Here is a 16,533-nt window from a genome sequence, read left to right as displayed (position 1 = left end):
TTAAAACTTTTGTTTGATGATACGGTGAAGGCCACACTGAAGCTTCTAGTATCAGTCATAGCACTTTCAGAACCAGTGGCCAGAGAACAGTCTTAGGATTGTAAGGTCACGCACCGCGCTAAAAAAAGAACAAAACACACATAGACTCTAAACACATAATCCTTTATGCAAAGAGTAGGAACATTTATGGAGAGTCTCTTTGCTGTGTGTCATACCCTGTCCTGTTCTCCCGCCTTTAATCTACTTCCCAAACAGGATCTCAGTGCCAAGCACAGTGCCATCATGTTAGAAAGCTTGTGACCAGACACGGGGAATGAAGAAAAAAAAAAAGAATGGAAAAAAACGTGTTCAATTTAAGCCACCAAAGTAAAAATAAATGGAGATTAACTGCTCTCACCCAGCAACAGAAATAGTTTAAGGCCCCTGCAGAGAGAATGGAAAAGCATTCCCTGAAAATAATGCGTTTTCATTTTGCAGGGGTCTCGTGCCCTCTGCTCAAAAGGTAACAGACCCAAACACTCTTCCCCATGAGAGTTCCATGAAGCCTTACCTCTGAGTCTTTGTACTGGCTGTTCCCTCTGCCCTTCCTCTTCCTCTCCCTGGCTCAGCTCTTCAGGCCTTCGTCCAGGATCTCAGCCCTCCCAGAGCTTTCAGCATTTGTTGCCTGCACTGTTCATCTGTCTGTCAATCTCGCCCTGTCAGTGAGAGGCCTTGTATTGCTGTCTTGAAATGCTATTTCAATCCCTGCATGTTTGTCTTCTTTCCTTAATGCTGCGGCTCCTTGCCCAGGGCCTGCCAACCAGCCAGAGGCATGATGGATTCATCCATTCGTCAAGCCTTCCCTGAGTGCACAGAGCCCTGAGCTCAGGGTTCAGCATTCAGAAGTCACCGAGGCTTGGCCTCTGAGACTTGGTGCTCGTGAAGTTTTCATGCAGTCTCCAGGGTAAGCACCTGTTCCCAAGTTTATAAGCTGACCGACCAGTACATTGCAGGTCAGATTACATGTAAAAGAAGTCTTTCTTCCTCCAAGGATTTTTCAAAAGCAGGCTTAAGGAGTAGCTAATTGAAGAACACTTAGAGAGAGTTTCCTGCTTATGGACATTAATTGTGACAATTTACTTGGCCTGAATTAGCATGAACTCATTGGAGGCCCCTTAACAGGAAGTAAAGCTCATGGGAAGCTATTAACCATTTAGCATTCTCTAAGCCTTAGGGAATGAAATTCCACTTATTGAAGAGCAGAGGGAAGAGGCAGCCTTTATTACAGCTAAAGCATTGTGCTTGGACATTTAGAAAGTTAGAGTCATACCCAGTGTGATAGGAAAGTGTGCACCAAGGAGGTGTGAGCACGCAGATACCAGCCGGGCTGCCCTTGAATGTGTTGATAAATAAAATTAAGTTCGTGGTGAGGACTTTGGCGAAGCCTTGAAAAGGCTTTTCTGGAATGGCAACTCAGACTAGTGTCTGCGGCTGGTGATGGTCCCTGTGGCTGGTTGTGCCTACTTGGCTACTTCCCAGGAGGGAGGAGTGCTTGCTTTTGCGGGTGGGCTGGGGAGAGGGATGTGGAAGGGTCCCTTTACTGGGGGTGAGTGCACTGTCCTCTTTGGGTAGATTATTAATCTGGTCTTGTCTGATGGGAAGGGGCAAGGAAGAGGGGGAACCATAGTGCCCAGGCCACAGGAAATGAGGGCAGGGAGAGGGAGCACGGGGAGTAGCCAAGTGACAGGAGGTGGGGAGGGTGGGGCAGAGTATGCCTCTGTGGGGCAGGGGCACCGGTTCTGAGGATCAGTCCCTGCCTTTTGGCAGCCCCGCCCCTACTTGACCTGGCTGCCTGTGAGAAGCCGTTAGTTTTATTCTGCCTGGGACAGTCTGGTGATGAGTTGCTACACTTTCCAGAGAATGCAAACAGTATGTATTCATTGAGACCTGGCCCACCGGTCCTAGACTGGAGCAGGCACGGGCAGGAGCCCTGCAGGAGTCCGGGATAGCTTCCTCTAGACTTGCACATCCAGATCCTCCCTTGGACTTGCTGTGTCTGTCCTCGGGAGCAGGCTCTGATGCACAGGACTTGGGTGGGCTCTTCAGAGGGTTCTGGGCTGAACCCTCGGCTAGAGCCCCTGGCCTCACTTAGGCAGCCCTAGAGCAGGTTCCGGGAGGCATGTCTCCAGGGAGTTCACTACCCGTCTGGGCGTCTCCTTCCATCTTTGGCTTTGCTCTTGTGTCTTCCACAGTATTTGCTCAATCCCTCCTCTGTGTGGGTCCCTCAGATGTTGAAGGGTTGATTATGCTTCCATCTAAATACTCATGTCATTTCTTGATTAACAGCTATCAAACCAGTCTCTGGGGCAGTCTGAGTTGGGGATGTGCTAAGAAAGAGGAGAACAGAAAAATGAAAATTGACTCTCGTGCTAGGCTAGAGAAAGATATGGGAGAGTAGAAGTATTTCCAAATGCTTTTATATTTTTTTTCTTTTCTGATTACAAAAGTAGTGCTTGTTGCCTATGAACATTTGAAAGCACTGAAAACCCAAAGAAGACAAAAACCTTTCTAATCCCATCTACCGGAGACAACCATTGTTACTATTTTTGTGGGTGTCCCTCTCATTAAACTACAGATTTGACAACTATTTCATTTTCTCTCCCAGTGACAAGATTATTATATTTTTAAGATTTTATTTATTTATTTGAGAGAGCATGAGAGGGGAGAAGGTCAGAGGGAGAAGCAGACTCCCCGTGGAGATGGAATCCCAATGTGGGACTCGATCCCGGGACTCCAGGATCATGACATGAGTGGAAGACAGTAGCTTAACCAACTGAGCCACCCAGGCACCCAGCAAGATTATTTTTTGAATTTCATTAGCGTTAGTGTATGCCATCATTACTGGAAGCTGCCTTCTATCAGTCAGTCCCTGATTGGACGTTGGGACTCAATGGTGATCAGTCTTCCAGAACTTTGAATTACTCTTAGCCATGGAGGAACTGACTGAACTCAGCCTCTCGCCACAGTGTGACCCCACCCACGTGGCCTGACCCTGGCTCACGCCTACTTTTCCAGGTCAGGTTAGTCTCAACAATTTTTGTGTTGACTGGGACCGTGACCTGAACCTGTCCTAGAACTGCTAAGGTCCTGCCTGTACCTGAGAAAAGCTTCTTGAACTTGAGGTCCCACAGCTTTTCAGTTGAGCGTCAGTCCGTGGAGATGGGTGCTGAAATTCCCGGCAAGGCGTGGCTCTTCAGATCTCCTCAGTACCAGAACTGTTCATGCTGAGTGAAATGAGTCAGGCAGAGATAGACAAATACTGTACGATTTCACCTTATGTGGAATTAAGAGACAATACAAATGAGCAAATAAAAAAAAAAAAGACAAAAAATCTGGACTCTTAAGTACAGAGAACAAACCTGTTGCCAAAGGAGAGGTGGGGGATGGGGAGGGGAGACAGTGCCCTATCTTCATGAGCTCTGGGAGATGTGGAGTTGTTGAATCATTATACTGTACTCTTGAAACTAATATAACACAGTATGTTGACTCTACTAAAATTAAAGAAAAAAAAAAGTCCCCAAAGCCCAGTAGCCTTGAGCTTTTGTGGTTGGTAGAGGGAGTATGGCTTTCCAAGCTAGGGTGCATGGCTTTCCCACAGGACCTGACTACTCACTTGTTTTGTGACCCTGGGAAGGGGACCAGCTCTGAGCCTCTCGGCCTTTTCCTCCATGAAATGGGGAGACTCAGCCCTCTCCAACCTAACTCACCAAGTTGGAAGGATCAGATGAGACAACGTGGGTCAAAGTGCTCACAAGGAATCAGGCAGACCTATGTTGCATGCGATAATTGGTCTCCCGATAGAACCCTTGGAGAAGGTGCTGACTCAAGCCTCCATTGTTCTCCCAGACAGAGCGGGCTCATTGGCTGCATGAGCTTTGGGGTGAAGTCCCTCCTGACTCCGGACAAGGTGAGCCCCAGGGAAGCTTCTGGAAGGATCATCCCATCAAGGTCAGGGCTAGCACGGCCAGAGCTCTTTGTCTGGAAGCCCTTGGGTGGAGCTTCTGACTCGTCTGCTTCCGGCCTGAATAACAACACTGTTGATCGTTCCTCCGACCAGGCTTTGGGTCCTCTACTTGGTTGGTGCTTGTCAGAGATCAGTTGTCAGGCAGCTTCAAAGCATTCCAGGGGGGCTCTGGGCCTGGAGTCAGCTACACCAGGACACTGGCAGATCCCTTGGAGTTCTGAGCCCTCCTGGGCTTGTCCTGGAGGAGGAAGGCTAGGGGGTTCTTAATCTTTTAACGTTATCCACTGGCTTTTGTGGTTTTGGGTCAAGCAAGTGTCAGGGAGGGAGGGAGCAGCACCATTGTCTGTGGAGCTTTCCTTCTGGCTGTGTGAGGACTGTGGAATCTTAAGACCCTTCCTCTGGGTACCCAGTTCCTTATCCACCCCTGCAATCCCCACCCTCAACCCCAAACTGGAGGCTTTTGGGCAGGGGAGGCAGAGAGATGTGGTGGCCCTGCTACTTTGTGTCCTGGAGTGGAGTCTGGGGGAGGTGGCTGAGGACCCTTTACCTTGCATGTAGGTCCCAAATATCTTCTCTTGACGGCAGCGCTGGCTTCATTCCCTCTTGGGAATGAAGTCCCCCCATGGGGACTGCTCAGGAGCCTCAGGATGCCTACTTTCTGGCCTCTCCATCCTTCTTTCACTGCCACCCTTCTGTTATGTCAACATTCATTGGGCTCCTACTGTATACAAGGCACAGGGCTAGGCCCATCAGAGAGCCTCTGCACAGCCCAGTGGGGAGGCAGGCAGGCAAGTCGACCGTTGTCCTCCAGGGACAAGAGGCTGTGGGGATTCAGCAGGGGGGAAGACCAGCTCTGCCTGGAGCATCAGGGAGAGCTTCCTGGAGGTGTAGGGATGGGTCAGGGCAGCTGGAGTGTCTGTCTCTGCTAAGATGATGCTCCCGGCAGAGGCTCTCCATGTGTTTTTTTTTGGGTGGGGGGAGTACTGGTGGAAGTCTGACCTGGGGCCTCTGCCTCCTCTGTCTGAGCATGTCATGCCTTCCCTTGTGACAGGAAGTCAGCGGCTGGTACTACCTTCTGGGGGAAGACCTGGGCCAGACCAAGCACCTGAAGGTGGCCCGGCGGCGGCTGCGGCCACTGAGAGGTGCGTGGACATCACCTTCATCTTCTGCCTGGACACGCTGTTCTACCCTTGTGTTCTCCCTTCTCTTTCTTCCTGAGTAGTGGCACCAGCCCTGTGTTTTGTGGCATCTGTCACCACTGGCTGCAGTCAAGTCAGGAGTCCGGGGGCTTCTCACAAGCCCCTGCTGGAATGCAGGCTGCAGGCAGCCTTTGCCCACCTTACCTCGTTTTTGTGGTTGGATTTTCCCACGAGAGAACTAGAGGCCTGACCCTATGTGATTCAGCTCCCTCCTCTCTAGCTTATGGAGAACTGGGTTTCAGGAGCTTTCTGCATGGCTCCTCTGTGATCAGGATCCTCCCTGGGTTGCCTCACTGGCCTTAGGGTGTCCACCTTGATAGGTAGGGCAAGGGGGCCCTGCTTGGATTTTGGGTTCCCTTCTGTTCTGTCCTTCTCACACACAGACCCGGCTCCGGATTCCCTGCTGAGCCTGAGCTCAACCACGCCCACATCTTGGAGGCTGGCAGTGATCTGGACAGACACATGGGCCTGGCACCCTGGCCTTGTCCTCTGGGTGGTCTCTGGAATGGACTCTTATGTGCCAACAGAAATTTTCTGACTCTGATCTGTAATCTTTCAGACACGCTGCTGAGAACGCCAGGAGGTGGGGATACTGAGAAAGGGGAGAAACTCAAGGTAGGTGGGGACAGGCTCCAGCAGGACTGACAGGACTTGGGCCTGGACTCTAACTTGCTCCTGATCCATCCTTTGGCCCAGGAAATCCCTAAACAGGACTGTTTTTGGTGCCTGAGACTCAGGTTCACTTGGAGCTCGGAAACTCAGTAAGTCATGAATTTTTAAGGGATTATTTTTTAAGCTTTTCTCAGGTTACTCATAGTTAGGACTATAGTGGGGAGAGAGCTGGGCCCCGGCTCCTGGAGATGGAAGAGTCTGAATCTTACTGACGTTCAGTCTCTCAAATCCAAGCCTCCCCTTCCCTCCAGGCCCCCTCGGACCACTTGCTTCTTGCGCTGTGGCCGAATCGCCCTCAGCTTAGGCCTGCTTGATGTCAGGGAGCAGCCGTGAGTCGGGACTTGAGACCCATGGGTTCTTACTCCTCTAGGGCTTCAAATTGAGAGAGGAATCTTCATGAAGGAATTTGGGGGCGCTCCCCCAAGTTCATTCTGTCTCTTTACGGGACCTGGTTTTCTCCAACAACCAAGAGAAGGAGAAGCGAACTCTCCGTGACTGAGACACCCCTGTGCCAAGTCCTGCTGGTCCCCTCTTTAACCCTCACTGCCGCCCCTGTGGCAGTTGTTACTTCCCTGTCTCACAGAGGTCAGGTTCAGAGAGGTTAGCTCACTCTCCTGAGTACCCTGAGCTACACAGCCTCCTGCATGAGGTCTGCTTGGGAAGATGCGACGATGGAGGATGATACCTTCCATGAGGTGTCGTATACCCTACAAAGTGTTCTCCCTCTCATCTACTCCGTTCATTCATTCGCTCATCCACTCAGTGTTTACTGAACATTCTCCTGGGCCAGATCCTGTGCTGAGGGGGGTATAGCTGTGAGCAAGTCGGCAGAGCCCGCCCTAGGCAATGTGACGGCCACTAGCCACCTATGGCCACTGAGCCCTTCAGATGTGGCTGGTGTGACTGAGGGCCTGACTTTTTCATTTTATTCCACTTGAACTAATTCAATTTACCTCATACATGTGTCTTGTCACTACCTTGTTGGACAGCATGGTTATTAAGTTGTTAAAATAACTTGCTGGTTACTGTATTCTGTGGCTTCATTAGAAGCTTAAAACCTTGTTTCAAGGGCACCTGGGTGGCTCAGCGGGTTAAGCATCGAACTCCTGATTTCGGCTCAGGTCATGATCTTGGGGTCATGGAATCAAGTCCCGCATCAGGCTCCACCTGCAGCATGGAACCTGGTTGAGAGTCTCTCTCTCTCTGTCGCCTTCTGTCTGCTTGCAAACACATGCACCTCTCTCTCTCTCAAATGAAGAAATACATCTTTTATTTTTATTTTTATTTATTTTTATTTTTTTATAAAGATTTTATTTATTTATTCAACAGAGAGAGATCACAAGTAGGCAGAGAGGCAGGCAGAGAGGGAGAGGAGGAAGCAGGCTCCCTGCCAAGCAGAGAGCCTGATGCGGGACTCGATCCCAGGACCTGAGATCACGACCCGAGCCGAAGGCAGAGGCTCAACCCACTGAGCCACCCAGGCACCCAAGAAATACATCTTTTAAAGAATCTTCTAGCTTCACTGGAGGAGCTACAAAGATCTTGCTCCCTCTCTCCCTGCTTACCGAGCACAGGGAGGACAGTGACCAGAGAGCATTCATTACTAGTGACTTTCGGGTATGACGTGACATGACATGGACATCAACACCACTAGTTTCCAGGTTGCTTCATTCTGGATCTGCACACAGGCCAGGACCTATGGGCGTGTTGTTCTGAGTCCTGTTTGATCTTCCTGGGCTTACACACTTGGAGATGTCCATAGGACCCAGCACAGTGCGAGTGCTTGTCAGAGGCTTGGTCAGGCTGGGGGAGCGCCTCCCGAGGTCCCTTGCTCAACTCCCCCATTGTGCACATGGGCAGAGGGAGGCCCAGAAACCTGCATGACCTGTCCACTGTCACAGCAACCAAAGCTGGGCTGTACCAAGGGATACTCTGTGGCCCCAAGGACACGAGCAGCTGGGTGGGTTTCCCCAGGGACGGTGAGGTGGGTATAAGGGGTGCTGGGCTCACCAGGAACTGCTCTACGAGGCAGGGAATGAGACTGGGGCTCTGGTCCCAGCTCCACTGTACCCCGCTGTGTGACCTTAACCACTGTGGTCCCCAGCTTCTTGAAGGGTAGATGGTGATTGGAATTCTCTCTTTGATGGGCCTTTAAGGTCTACATGTCATCAAATACCTGATCAGATGGCCACTGTATGGCCAAGGAAACTGACTTTTAAGTAGCCTGTGAATGGCAGGCTGTTCCGCAGACCCCACAAGTTTTATGGTCTCTGTTTTGAGATGGGATGTCTGTGAGTGCGACCCCCTAAGGCATCCATGAATTCTTCAGACGGTGTTCGTCCCCTGGATTTGCTCCCAGGGGACGCTGGGATTTGTAGGGGGAGGTGGCGCTGTTCTAGAGGGGGCCATGTTTTATGCCTGGGTTCTCTTCCAGCCAGGGGTGTTTGTGAGAACACTGGAATCACAAAGTGGCCCGCGGCGGAGAATGCAGCCAGAACAAAGGCGCCCTCTCCCCGCCGGGGGCCGGGGGAATACTAACTAGTTGACAGGAATTTTAATATAAAACTCTGCCTCTTCCTTGTCATTCTGAGGTTTCAGGAAGCCTTCGGGCTTATCGTGCAGAGGCACACAGCACAGACAGGGCCTGGGGAGGTGAGAGGTGATTTCCTGCCATTCTTCTGCGGGGCGGGCTTCCCAGGGCGGTCATGCCAGGCTGACGGGGCGCAGTGCGGGCTCCCACTGCCGGGGGAGAGCTGGGGTTTTATGGGGCGGCAGCCGAGGCGGGACCCGCAGCCATGAGCCGCCTCAGTGGGCTCTGCAAGGTGTGCTCGGAGCGCCGCTACCGACAGGTGGGTGCTCAGCCCTTTGGGGGTACCCGGGGGTGCCCGGGGGCGGGGTCAGTGTAGGGGCTCTGAGCAGGCCTTCTCTCCCCATGAGGCCATCCTTGCTTCTTCCTGCTCCTTGTAGGTTAACTGCAACCTGGGGGGAAGGCTAGAGGCTGGACTGGGCCCAGAGGTCCACCCTTTACCCACGGCCCTTCTCCGGGGGAGAGCTGGGGTTTCTCTGCGGGAGAGCCTGCGGGGTCCAGGCCCCGTCCGGCCTCATCCTAACTGTGGACATGGTGGTGGCCTTGGGGAGATTATCTAGTTGATTTTCTGTTATTTTTGTCTGGGGGCAGTGTGGGTTTTAAAACAAGCATTTCAAGCCTGAGACTGGAAATGGCTGAGCAGCTGGGTTTTGTGTTTTTCTTAACTTTATACTTCCATGAACTTTCTCTCCACCGAATGGGACAGGAATGCCTTGTCCTGCACCGTTTGTGTGGGAGCATGTGTTCCCACGTGTGCTGGTATGCATGTTCATGTGAAGATGGGGTGTTTCTGTGTGTATGTGTGTACACATGACTTCCTCCTCGGTAGCTGTGATGCCTGGAGCCTTCGGCTCCGGAGCCCATCCTCACAGAGGGGGCTCGGCTCTTAGCCTCCAGTGCTGGGATGTGGGGCGGGGGTGGGGGGGAGGAGTGACCATCTCTTGGCTTCAAGGCATTTCTAGAACCGTGTTGGGCACTTTTTCTTATAAATAAGGAAGGGGGTCAGGGAGGGTGAAGGCAGGGGATGCCCAGATTTGGGGACTGTCCAGGCTGATGGCAGCTCAGGAACTGTTCTGATTTTAAAAGTATGAAGAAACCCCTCTGTGTATTGTAATGGCCAGACTGGAAGGTGAGTCCTGACTCCTGCAGACAGGCAGCCTTAGGTCCTAGGGAGATGCCCAGAGTGGCCTCCTGCACTGCGGCTTGCTGCCATTGGGCCCTGGGGCCCTGGAACCCCACCTGTTCTCCCTGGCATCCTCCCTAGCCCTCGGGGCCCCGCCTGTGCTCCGCGCCCCCCTGGAGCCTGGCAGAACAGCTCCCAGGACACCAGCAGCTGGTTGCAGGGGAATGGGGTGGAGAGCTCTGTTTGAGAGGTGGGGAAATGTTTGGTCACCTTGGGCCTGTGGGCCACCAGGCACGGGTCTGGGCGGGGCCTGGGGCTGAAGTTCAAGACAGATCCTAGTCTAGGAACCCACCCTGGGTTTTGAGCACCGGCTTTTGGGCCTTCTTGAGCTGTGCCCTTGAGCTCGTCACTAGATCTCTTTGAGCCTCAGGATCCTCGTCAGAAGAGAAGGGACAGCGGTGTCCAGCCAGGGTGCTGTGGAGGGCACGGAACACTGTGTAAAAAGTGCCTGGTGCAGGGTCTGGGACATACATATAGGACAGGCTCAGGTAGGGAGGGGGATGGAAGCCTGGGTGTGACAGAGGAGCAGAAAGCAGGCATGAGGGCAGAGGTGAGGTACTGGCCTGGGTGAGATCTGGGAGCAGTGACCGTCCCTGCCCTGGACAGGAAAGAGCAGGGACCACCCCCAGGAAGGATAGCCTCTGCCAGGAGCTGCCGAGGTCTCAGAGTCTGGGCTGGGCTGCTCCCCTCACCTCCTGACACTGATGCCCTGGGTCACAGAGGAGGACTGAGAGCTGGGGGCTGCCACTTCCTCTCTTCAGGCTTTGGCTTCCTTCTCTGTGAAATGGGTATATTAAAACCAGTCCTGCATTCCACTCAGGGCGGCAGTGATGGTCCAGTTCTTTGGGCACTCTCCTCTCAATGCAGTGAGTGCTGTGATGGACAGAGTGTAGTCTCCTTCCTTTATGTGGTCCCACCCCTCACACGGAGCCAGAAGGGGAGCTTGCTTCCCGGCCCCCTTCCTCTTCCCTTCCTTCCCAGCCCCCAGCTGACTTGGACCATTGTCTGGGCTGGTTCTTACTGAGGCTGGTACCTTGGAAGGCAGAGGGGGCTCGAGGCCTCAATTCTGCCTGGATAAGGGGACCAGAGTGTAGGAGGAGAGGCTGTTTTGTGGGAGCACATCTCTTCTCTCCAGGTGCAGCTCTGGGGGCCAGTCCCCAAACTGCTAGCACTGAGCCCATGGGCGCTAGGACCTGTTTGTGGAGCTGGCACCCCAGGCAGGGGGGCTGTGGCCCCTGCTAGGATAGGATGGGGAAAGGTCTAGAAAGCCTCTGGAGTCCCAGCTTCTGCCTGGGCTAAGGATGGGTTGCGAGGCCCCATGAAGTCCTCCCTGGTCACATGGAGTGGATGGGGCTCCTGACAGCTTCCCTCAGCCTCAGCCTGGGCTTTCCACAGTCACTCCATAGTTTGTTTTTCTTTCTTTCTTTCCATTTTTTTCTCTTCCTGTCTTAGCCGCATGTTTTCCCAGAATTCTTATGGGAACAGGGTATTTTCCTGCCCCCTCCCCCTTCCCCTTGTCTGTCAGATTTCCTGTTTTACAAACTCGCTTTGAATCCAGGCCCAGGGCTGGTGGGAAGCAGGGCCTCAGGGGCCTTCCCAACAGCCTCTGAGGGCCTTGGTCACCCTGCGTCCCCCGGCCTTCCCCTTCCTCATGCCCGGCCTCTGGGACAACTGGTAGGTAAATGCCAGGCGCCCAGCCTTGAAGACAACCTCTAGAGGAAGGAGTCTCCTGACAAGGCCAATGGCCCTTGACCTTTTCCAGCTTGCTGAGCTGTCCTTTTCCTCAACCTGCCTGGGACACCCTCCCTCGTGCCTCACCAGGGTCCCCTCTGTGTCCACTTCTCCTATGGAGTCTCTTGGGACACCAGTGAACCCTTCTTCTGACTTTCCCTCCCCTAGGCTCTGAGCAGCCTAGAATCCCTTGTCGGGCAATCAGGGCCTGGGCCTTCTGTACCCCACCCACGGCCTGAAAGGCAATGCACAGAGGGCCAGTGTAACAAGGCTGAACTGAACTGAGCCAGCAGATTGCACTGCGCCCTGCTGTTTCCTGCTGCTGGTGGGACGGTGCAGGACTGTCCTCGCGAAGCACTTGCTCGTTTCCAAGCCTGCCATCCAAAGTCAGACACAAAGAACTGTTCCCAGCTCAGTGCTTGTACTTTGCTCCAGTGCATGTTGCATCCTTTGCCTCAGAGAGAGCTGCAGATTCTTGTGGCCCTCTAGGAGCCAGAGATCAAGACCTCGTGCCTCCATACCTCAGCAGAACCTGGCATGCATGCAGTAGGAGTTCGATAATTGCGTGTTACTTGCAAAAGAGATCCAGGTGGCAGGGCCCTTTCAGGGAATTTCTGGAAGTAGGGTTGCGGATCTGCCATGCAGCAGACACTGCAAGGTCAGTGGCTAGTTCAGATTCCACCAGGGGGCCTGTCTGTGCCCTTACCTGCCCCCTCCCCTGGGAGTCCTCCCTCACTGGATGCCTTGAGGCCCCAGCAATGGACTGCCCCAAGAACCTAGCACTTGTTCCCTGACCCTTGTCCTGAGGTTGTATGTGCATCCCCGTCTTCCCTCCCCTGTGCTCTGGGAGGGCAGTACCCAGGTGGACTTTGTCCCTGGGACCTCAGCACAGGGCCAGCCCTGGGCTGATACTCTGTGAACCCTTGGGGGAAAGAAGGAAGGGACGAAGGAGGCAGTGGGTATGGGCAAGGTGGAGGTGGGCAGGTCCAGGGGACTCTTTGGACTGGACCATGTTTCTATGGGGTCTGAGGAAGACGGGGTTTGCCCCGCCAAGGCTCTGTCTGTTCTGAACCCTTCTGCCTCAGCCTGAATTTACCTCTTGAGCTCTCAGCCTTCCTGCTTGGCCCACAACCCAGTGCTTAGGATGCCTCGACCAAGATGGGGAGAGCAAGGGCTGGCCAACCTCCTTCTTGGCTCCAGCTCCCTTAGAAAGGAGGGTGGGTCTGAGCAGGGCCTGTGGGCTTCCCGACCTTGGAGCAGAGGCAGCAGCCTTGTGGCATCTGGGAGTAACCGTGCAGGGCTGTGTCCTAGATCACCATCCCGAGGGGGAAGGACGGCTTCGGCTTCACCATCTGCTGTGACTCTCCGGTTCGAGTCCAGGCTGTGGATTCTGGTAAGTGTATCAGCGGATGCCAGCCCTGCTTGACCACCACGTGCCTGGCTTCATGTGGGATCTAAAAGGGGAGCCCCAAACTGGAGTGGTGTTCTGGATTTTCAAAACAAAAGAATAATATTTTTAAATGACCCCAGGTGAAACTGAGGTTTATGAAAATATATCCACAATTTTTTTCTTTTTATCAAAATGAAAATAGATTTTTATGTTTTGTTTCCCAATCACATTAAATGGGAACTAAACCTATATTTTCAGTAAGGGCTGCATGGGAAAATGAGAGTCATTTATGGACTTAATTGGGAATTGGTATTTTATTCTATTCCCAGCCTGATTAACACTTAAAAATAGGTATTCCGTCTGTTATTTTTCACAAAGACTTCTCCTTATTGTGGAGAAGTCAGAGCTTGGTGATCTGGGTTCCCCACCCCCGATTCCCCCGTGCCTGCATACGGACGGGCTCAGGACTGGTGCTCAGTGAACAGTGTTGAAGAAATGAATGAAGTATGGGGCAACAAGAAAGGGTTCTCCAGGGGATGGGAGGCCCTGGGGAGACCGAGGCAGGACAAGACTGGAAGGGCGGACAGCTGAAGAGTGAGTGGGAAAAGGGGTGCCTTCCTCCAAGACCCCTGAGAGCCACCAAGGTTGGCATTTCACAGATGAGGAAATGGAGAGGGCCAGTCTGCCCTGTGGTGAGGTCACTGTGGAAGCCTTGACTCTAGGCCCACGGGAGCCCTTGGGTGGCCTTTCTCTGTCCCTGCAGGAGGTCCGGCGGAGCGGGCAGGCCTGCAGCAGCTGGACACGGTGCTCCAGCTTAACGAGAGGCCTGTGGAGCATTGGAAATGCGTGGAGCTGGCCCATGAGATCCGGTGACAGGGGAGGTGGGGGGCTCCGGGCCTCGGGCTAATGGCACACCTCCCCCCAACCCCGGGCACAAGGCCTCACCCTCCCCTCCTCCACGTGGCTGTGAGCAATTCACTCTGCTCTTCAGGGAACCGTGTCTCAGCCTGCAAATGGAAGGTGCAGGCTCCGAGCACTTCTGCATCCCAGAGCAGACAGTGGGCAAGACACTCTCACGCGGGTCCTGCGGATCCTGCGGTTCCCGTCGCGGCTCCAGTGGCCGCCCTTTCTACTCCAGCTCATTATTCCTGTGACTTCAGAGCTCAGCCCGATGTTTTTTTGTTTTGTTTTGTTTTGTTTTAAGATTTTATTTATTTATTCGACAGACAGAGATCACAAGTAGTCAGAGAGGCAGGCAGAGAGAGAGGAGGAAGCAGGCTCCCCGCCAAGCAGAGAGCCCGATACGGGGCTCGATCCCAGGACCCTGGGACCATGACCCGAGCCAAAGGCAGAGGCCTTAACCCACTGAGTCACCCAGGCGCCCCTCAGCCCGTTGTTTTTAAAGGGCGGGTAGATGTTGCAAATGTTTCAAGTGCACACTTGAAAAATTATTCTTTAGAATGTTTGGGTCCCCTAAGTTTCGACCCGCTGGGGTGAAACTCTCATGACCATTTTAGGTAGACTTCTAGAATGGCTGGACCTGGGGCGCCTGGGTGGCTCAGTGGGTTAAGGCTTCTGCTTTCGGCTCGGGTCATGATCCCAGGGTCCTGGGATCGAGCCCCACATCGGGTTCTCTGCTCGGCAGGGAGCCTGCTTCCTCCTCTCTCTCTGTATATCTCTCTGCCTACTTGTGATCTCTGTCTGTCAAATAAATAAATCTTTAAAAATAAATAAATAAAATAAAATGTTATAGAATGGCTGGACCGTGGGGTTGCACGGAGGTGGCTGGCTTGCTTGTCCTTGCTTAGACTCTGCCCGTGACCCACATCACTAGTTGAGTTTGGTACTCTTGTTTAACCTGGCCTTGGCCTTGGGGTCCTTTTCAGCCACTGCCAGTCAGCTAGACTTGACTGGTTAAGTGAGGGACACTTCTGCTGTCTCAAGCTTATCTCCCTTATCTCCCTTCCTGCCCACCCACTAGGGGTCCTCTCCCCTTCCCCACCCCTCTTCTCTGCCCTGTAGGCCCCTGCCCCGGCTGACTTGGCCCAAACTCAACCTCTTGGTGTCACCCCCCCGCCACTGCAGGAGCTGTCCCAGTGAGATCATTCTGCTCGTGTGGCGCATGGTTCCCCAGGTCAAGCCCGGGCCAGACGGCGGGGTCCTGCGACGGGCCTCCTGCAAGTCGACGCATGACCTCCAGTCACCCCCCAACAAGCGGGAGAAGAATTGCACCCATGGGGCCCAGGCACGGCCCGAGCAGCGCCACAGCTGCCACCTAGTGTGTGACAGCTCCGACGGGCTGCTCCTCGGGGGCTGGGAACGCTACACAGAGGTGGCCAAGCGTGGGGGCCAGCATACCCTGCCCGCGCTGTCCCGTGCCACCACCTCCACTGACCCCAACTACATCATCCTGGCCCCACTGAACCCTGGGAGCCAGGTATGGACAGCTGGCTGGAGGAAGGTGAAGGGTATGGGTCCCCGGCCTTGCACAAAGCTGCGAAGGGAGGAGCCTGCACGGGGCTGGAAGGGTTCAGGGAGGAGGCTGGGTATGTGTTAGCTTTGGCTGCTTTTGGGGAGAGAGAGCAGATGGGTCTCTGTGGCCCAGGGCACAACTCCAGGCCCACGGGATGTCACAGGGAGGAAGACTTCACCTCAAAAGGAGGAAGAGCTTCTTGCAGGTCTGTGCTTTGTATACAGAGAGGCATGGGCTGTGGTGAGAAGGGTGCGGCCCCTGTCATGGGTGGGAATGCCGACAGACATGACAGCACAGAGGGTCAAGGAGTACATGCACCAAAACGTTAGTCCCATGGGACACTCTGGGGAAAAAGTGTCCCGAGGTCAAATAAGTTTGAGAAATACCCCAAACTCTCCTCCTCTTCTGGGAGATTCCCAGTGCAGAGTGGCCTTCTCGAGGCTCTGAGGGTGTCTTATGGGAGAGAGTGGTTTAAGCCAGCATTTCCCCAATTCCCTTGACGGTGCCCCCTTCGTGGTTGGGCTGGTAGGGTCCCACAGTGCCACGGATCCCTCGAATGCACTTTGGAACAAGCCACCGTCAAGAAAGTTGGGGACGCCAACTAAGAGTTCCACTAGATGAACATTAAGGCTCTATTCAACTCTAGCATTCTAGAAGATTCTGGGTTGTGTAATACCTCCAAGTACCACCCTCTGCTCCTTAGCCTGAGTGGCTGGGTTTTGTGCCCTGAGATGCTCCCTTCCTGCCTGGTTATCCCTCCCCATTCCTGGAGCTGAGGTGATTCTTGTCTTCTTTTGCAGTTGCTGCGGCCTGTGTACCAGGAGGATGCCATCCCCGAAGGTGGGTCTGTCCTCTGCTGCCATCCCCACCAAGCCCCAGAGAGATGTGAGCTCAGCTGTCAGGATCCCCAGCGCATTGACAGACTCTCTTCCCCCTCCATGTCTGCTCTCCCTCCCTGAACCAGTGTCTCTCCTCCTTGGAACCTGAACTGAGAAGGAAAAAGGAACCTTCCCACAGCAGTCTAGGACATGGTGTTCAGGATTCCGGCATTCGATTGGGACTCATTCCGTTTTACTGAGAAACCAAAATGTGTTAGGTGTCATAGGCCACCCGGTCAGGCCCGCCCAGAAGAGGGGCATGGAGGGCTCAAATCGGAGCTGCGTGATGGTGAACTATCCTTGTCCTCTCACTGAACCTCAGTTCATCTATAAAATGGGGCTGACAGTTCCCACCTCAGAGGGTTGTCTGGAGGGGTAAAGGAGAGACAGGCTGTGAGCAAGAGCGTGTCTACTGAG

The 16,533-nt window shown here is 53.7% G+C and overlaps 1 protein-coding gene across 5 annotated transcripts in view; it reads left to right on the top strand.

The window, feature by feature from the left end:
• RGS3 (regulator of G protein signaling 3) overlaps positions 1 to 16,533 on the top strand; it is a 119,912-nt gene that overhangs the window by 24,232 nt on the left and 79,147 nt on the right. For 3 of the 5 annotated variants that reach the window (XM_059142767.1, XM_059142768.1, XM_059142771.1), the window contains exons 6-12: positions 3,886 to 3,946; positions 5,055 to 5,145; positions 5,762 to 5,817; positions 12,687 to 12,768; positions 13,529 to 13,634; positions 14,851 to 15,202; positions 16,039 to 16,078. In XM_059142767.1, the coding sequence (XP_058998750.1) occupies positions 3,886 to 3,946; positions 5,055 to 5,145; positions 5,762 to 5,817; positions 12,687 to 12,768; positions 13,529 to 13,634; positions 14,851 to 15,202; positions 16,039 to 16,078 (788 nt within the window). Of the gene's footprint in view, positions 1 to 3,885; positions 3,947 to 5,054; positions 5,146 to 5,761; positions 5,818 to 8,533; positions 8,724 to 12,686; positions 12,769 to 13,528; positions 13,635 to 14,850; positions 15,203 to 16,038; positions 16,079 to 16,533 lie in introns of those variants that run through there. The other 2 variants (XM_059142774.1, XM_059142769.1) reach the window with 2 other exon arrangements.

This window comes from Mustela lutreola, chromosome 12 (genome assembly GCF_030435805.1).
Source record: "Mustela lutreola isolate mMusLut2 chromosome 12, mMusLut2.pri, whole genome shotgun sequence".
Classification (NCBI taxonomy): domain Eukaryota; kingdom Metazoa; phylum Chordata; class Mammalia; order Carnivora; family Mustelidae; genus Mustela; species Mustela lutreola.
The sequence above is the reverse complement of the archived record's forward strand: the minus strand, read 5'-3'. Positions and strand labels throughout refer to the sequence as shown.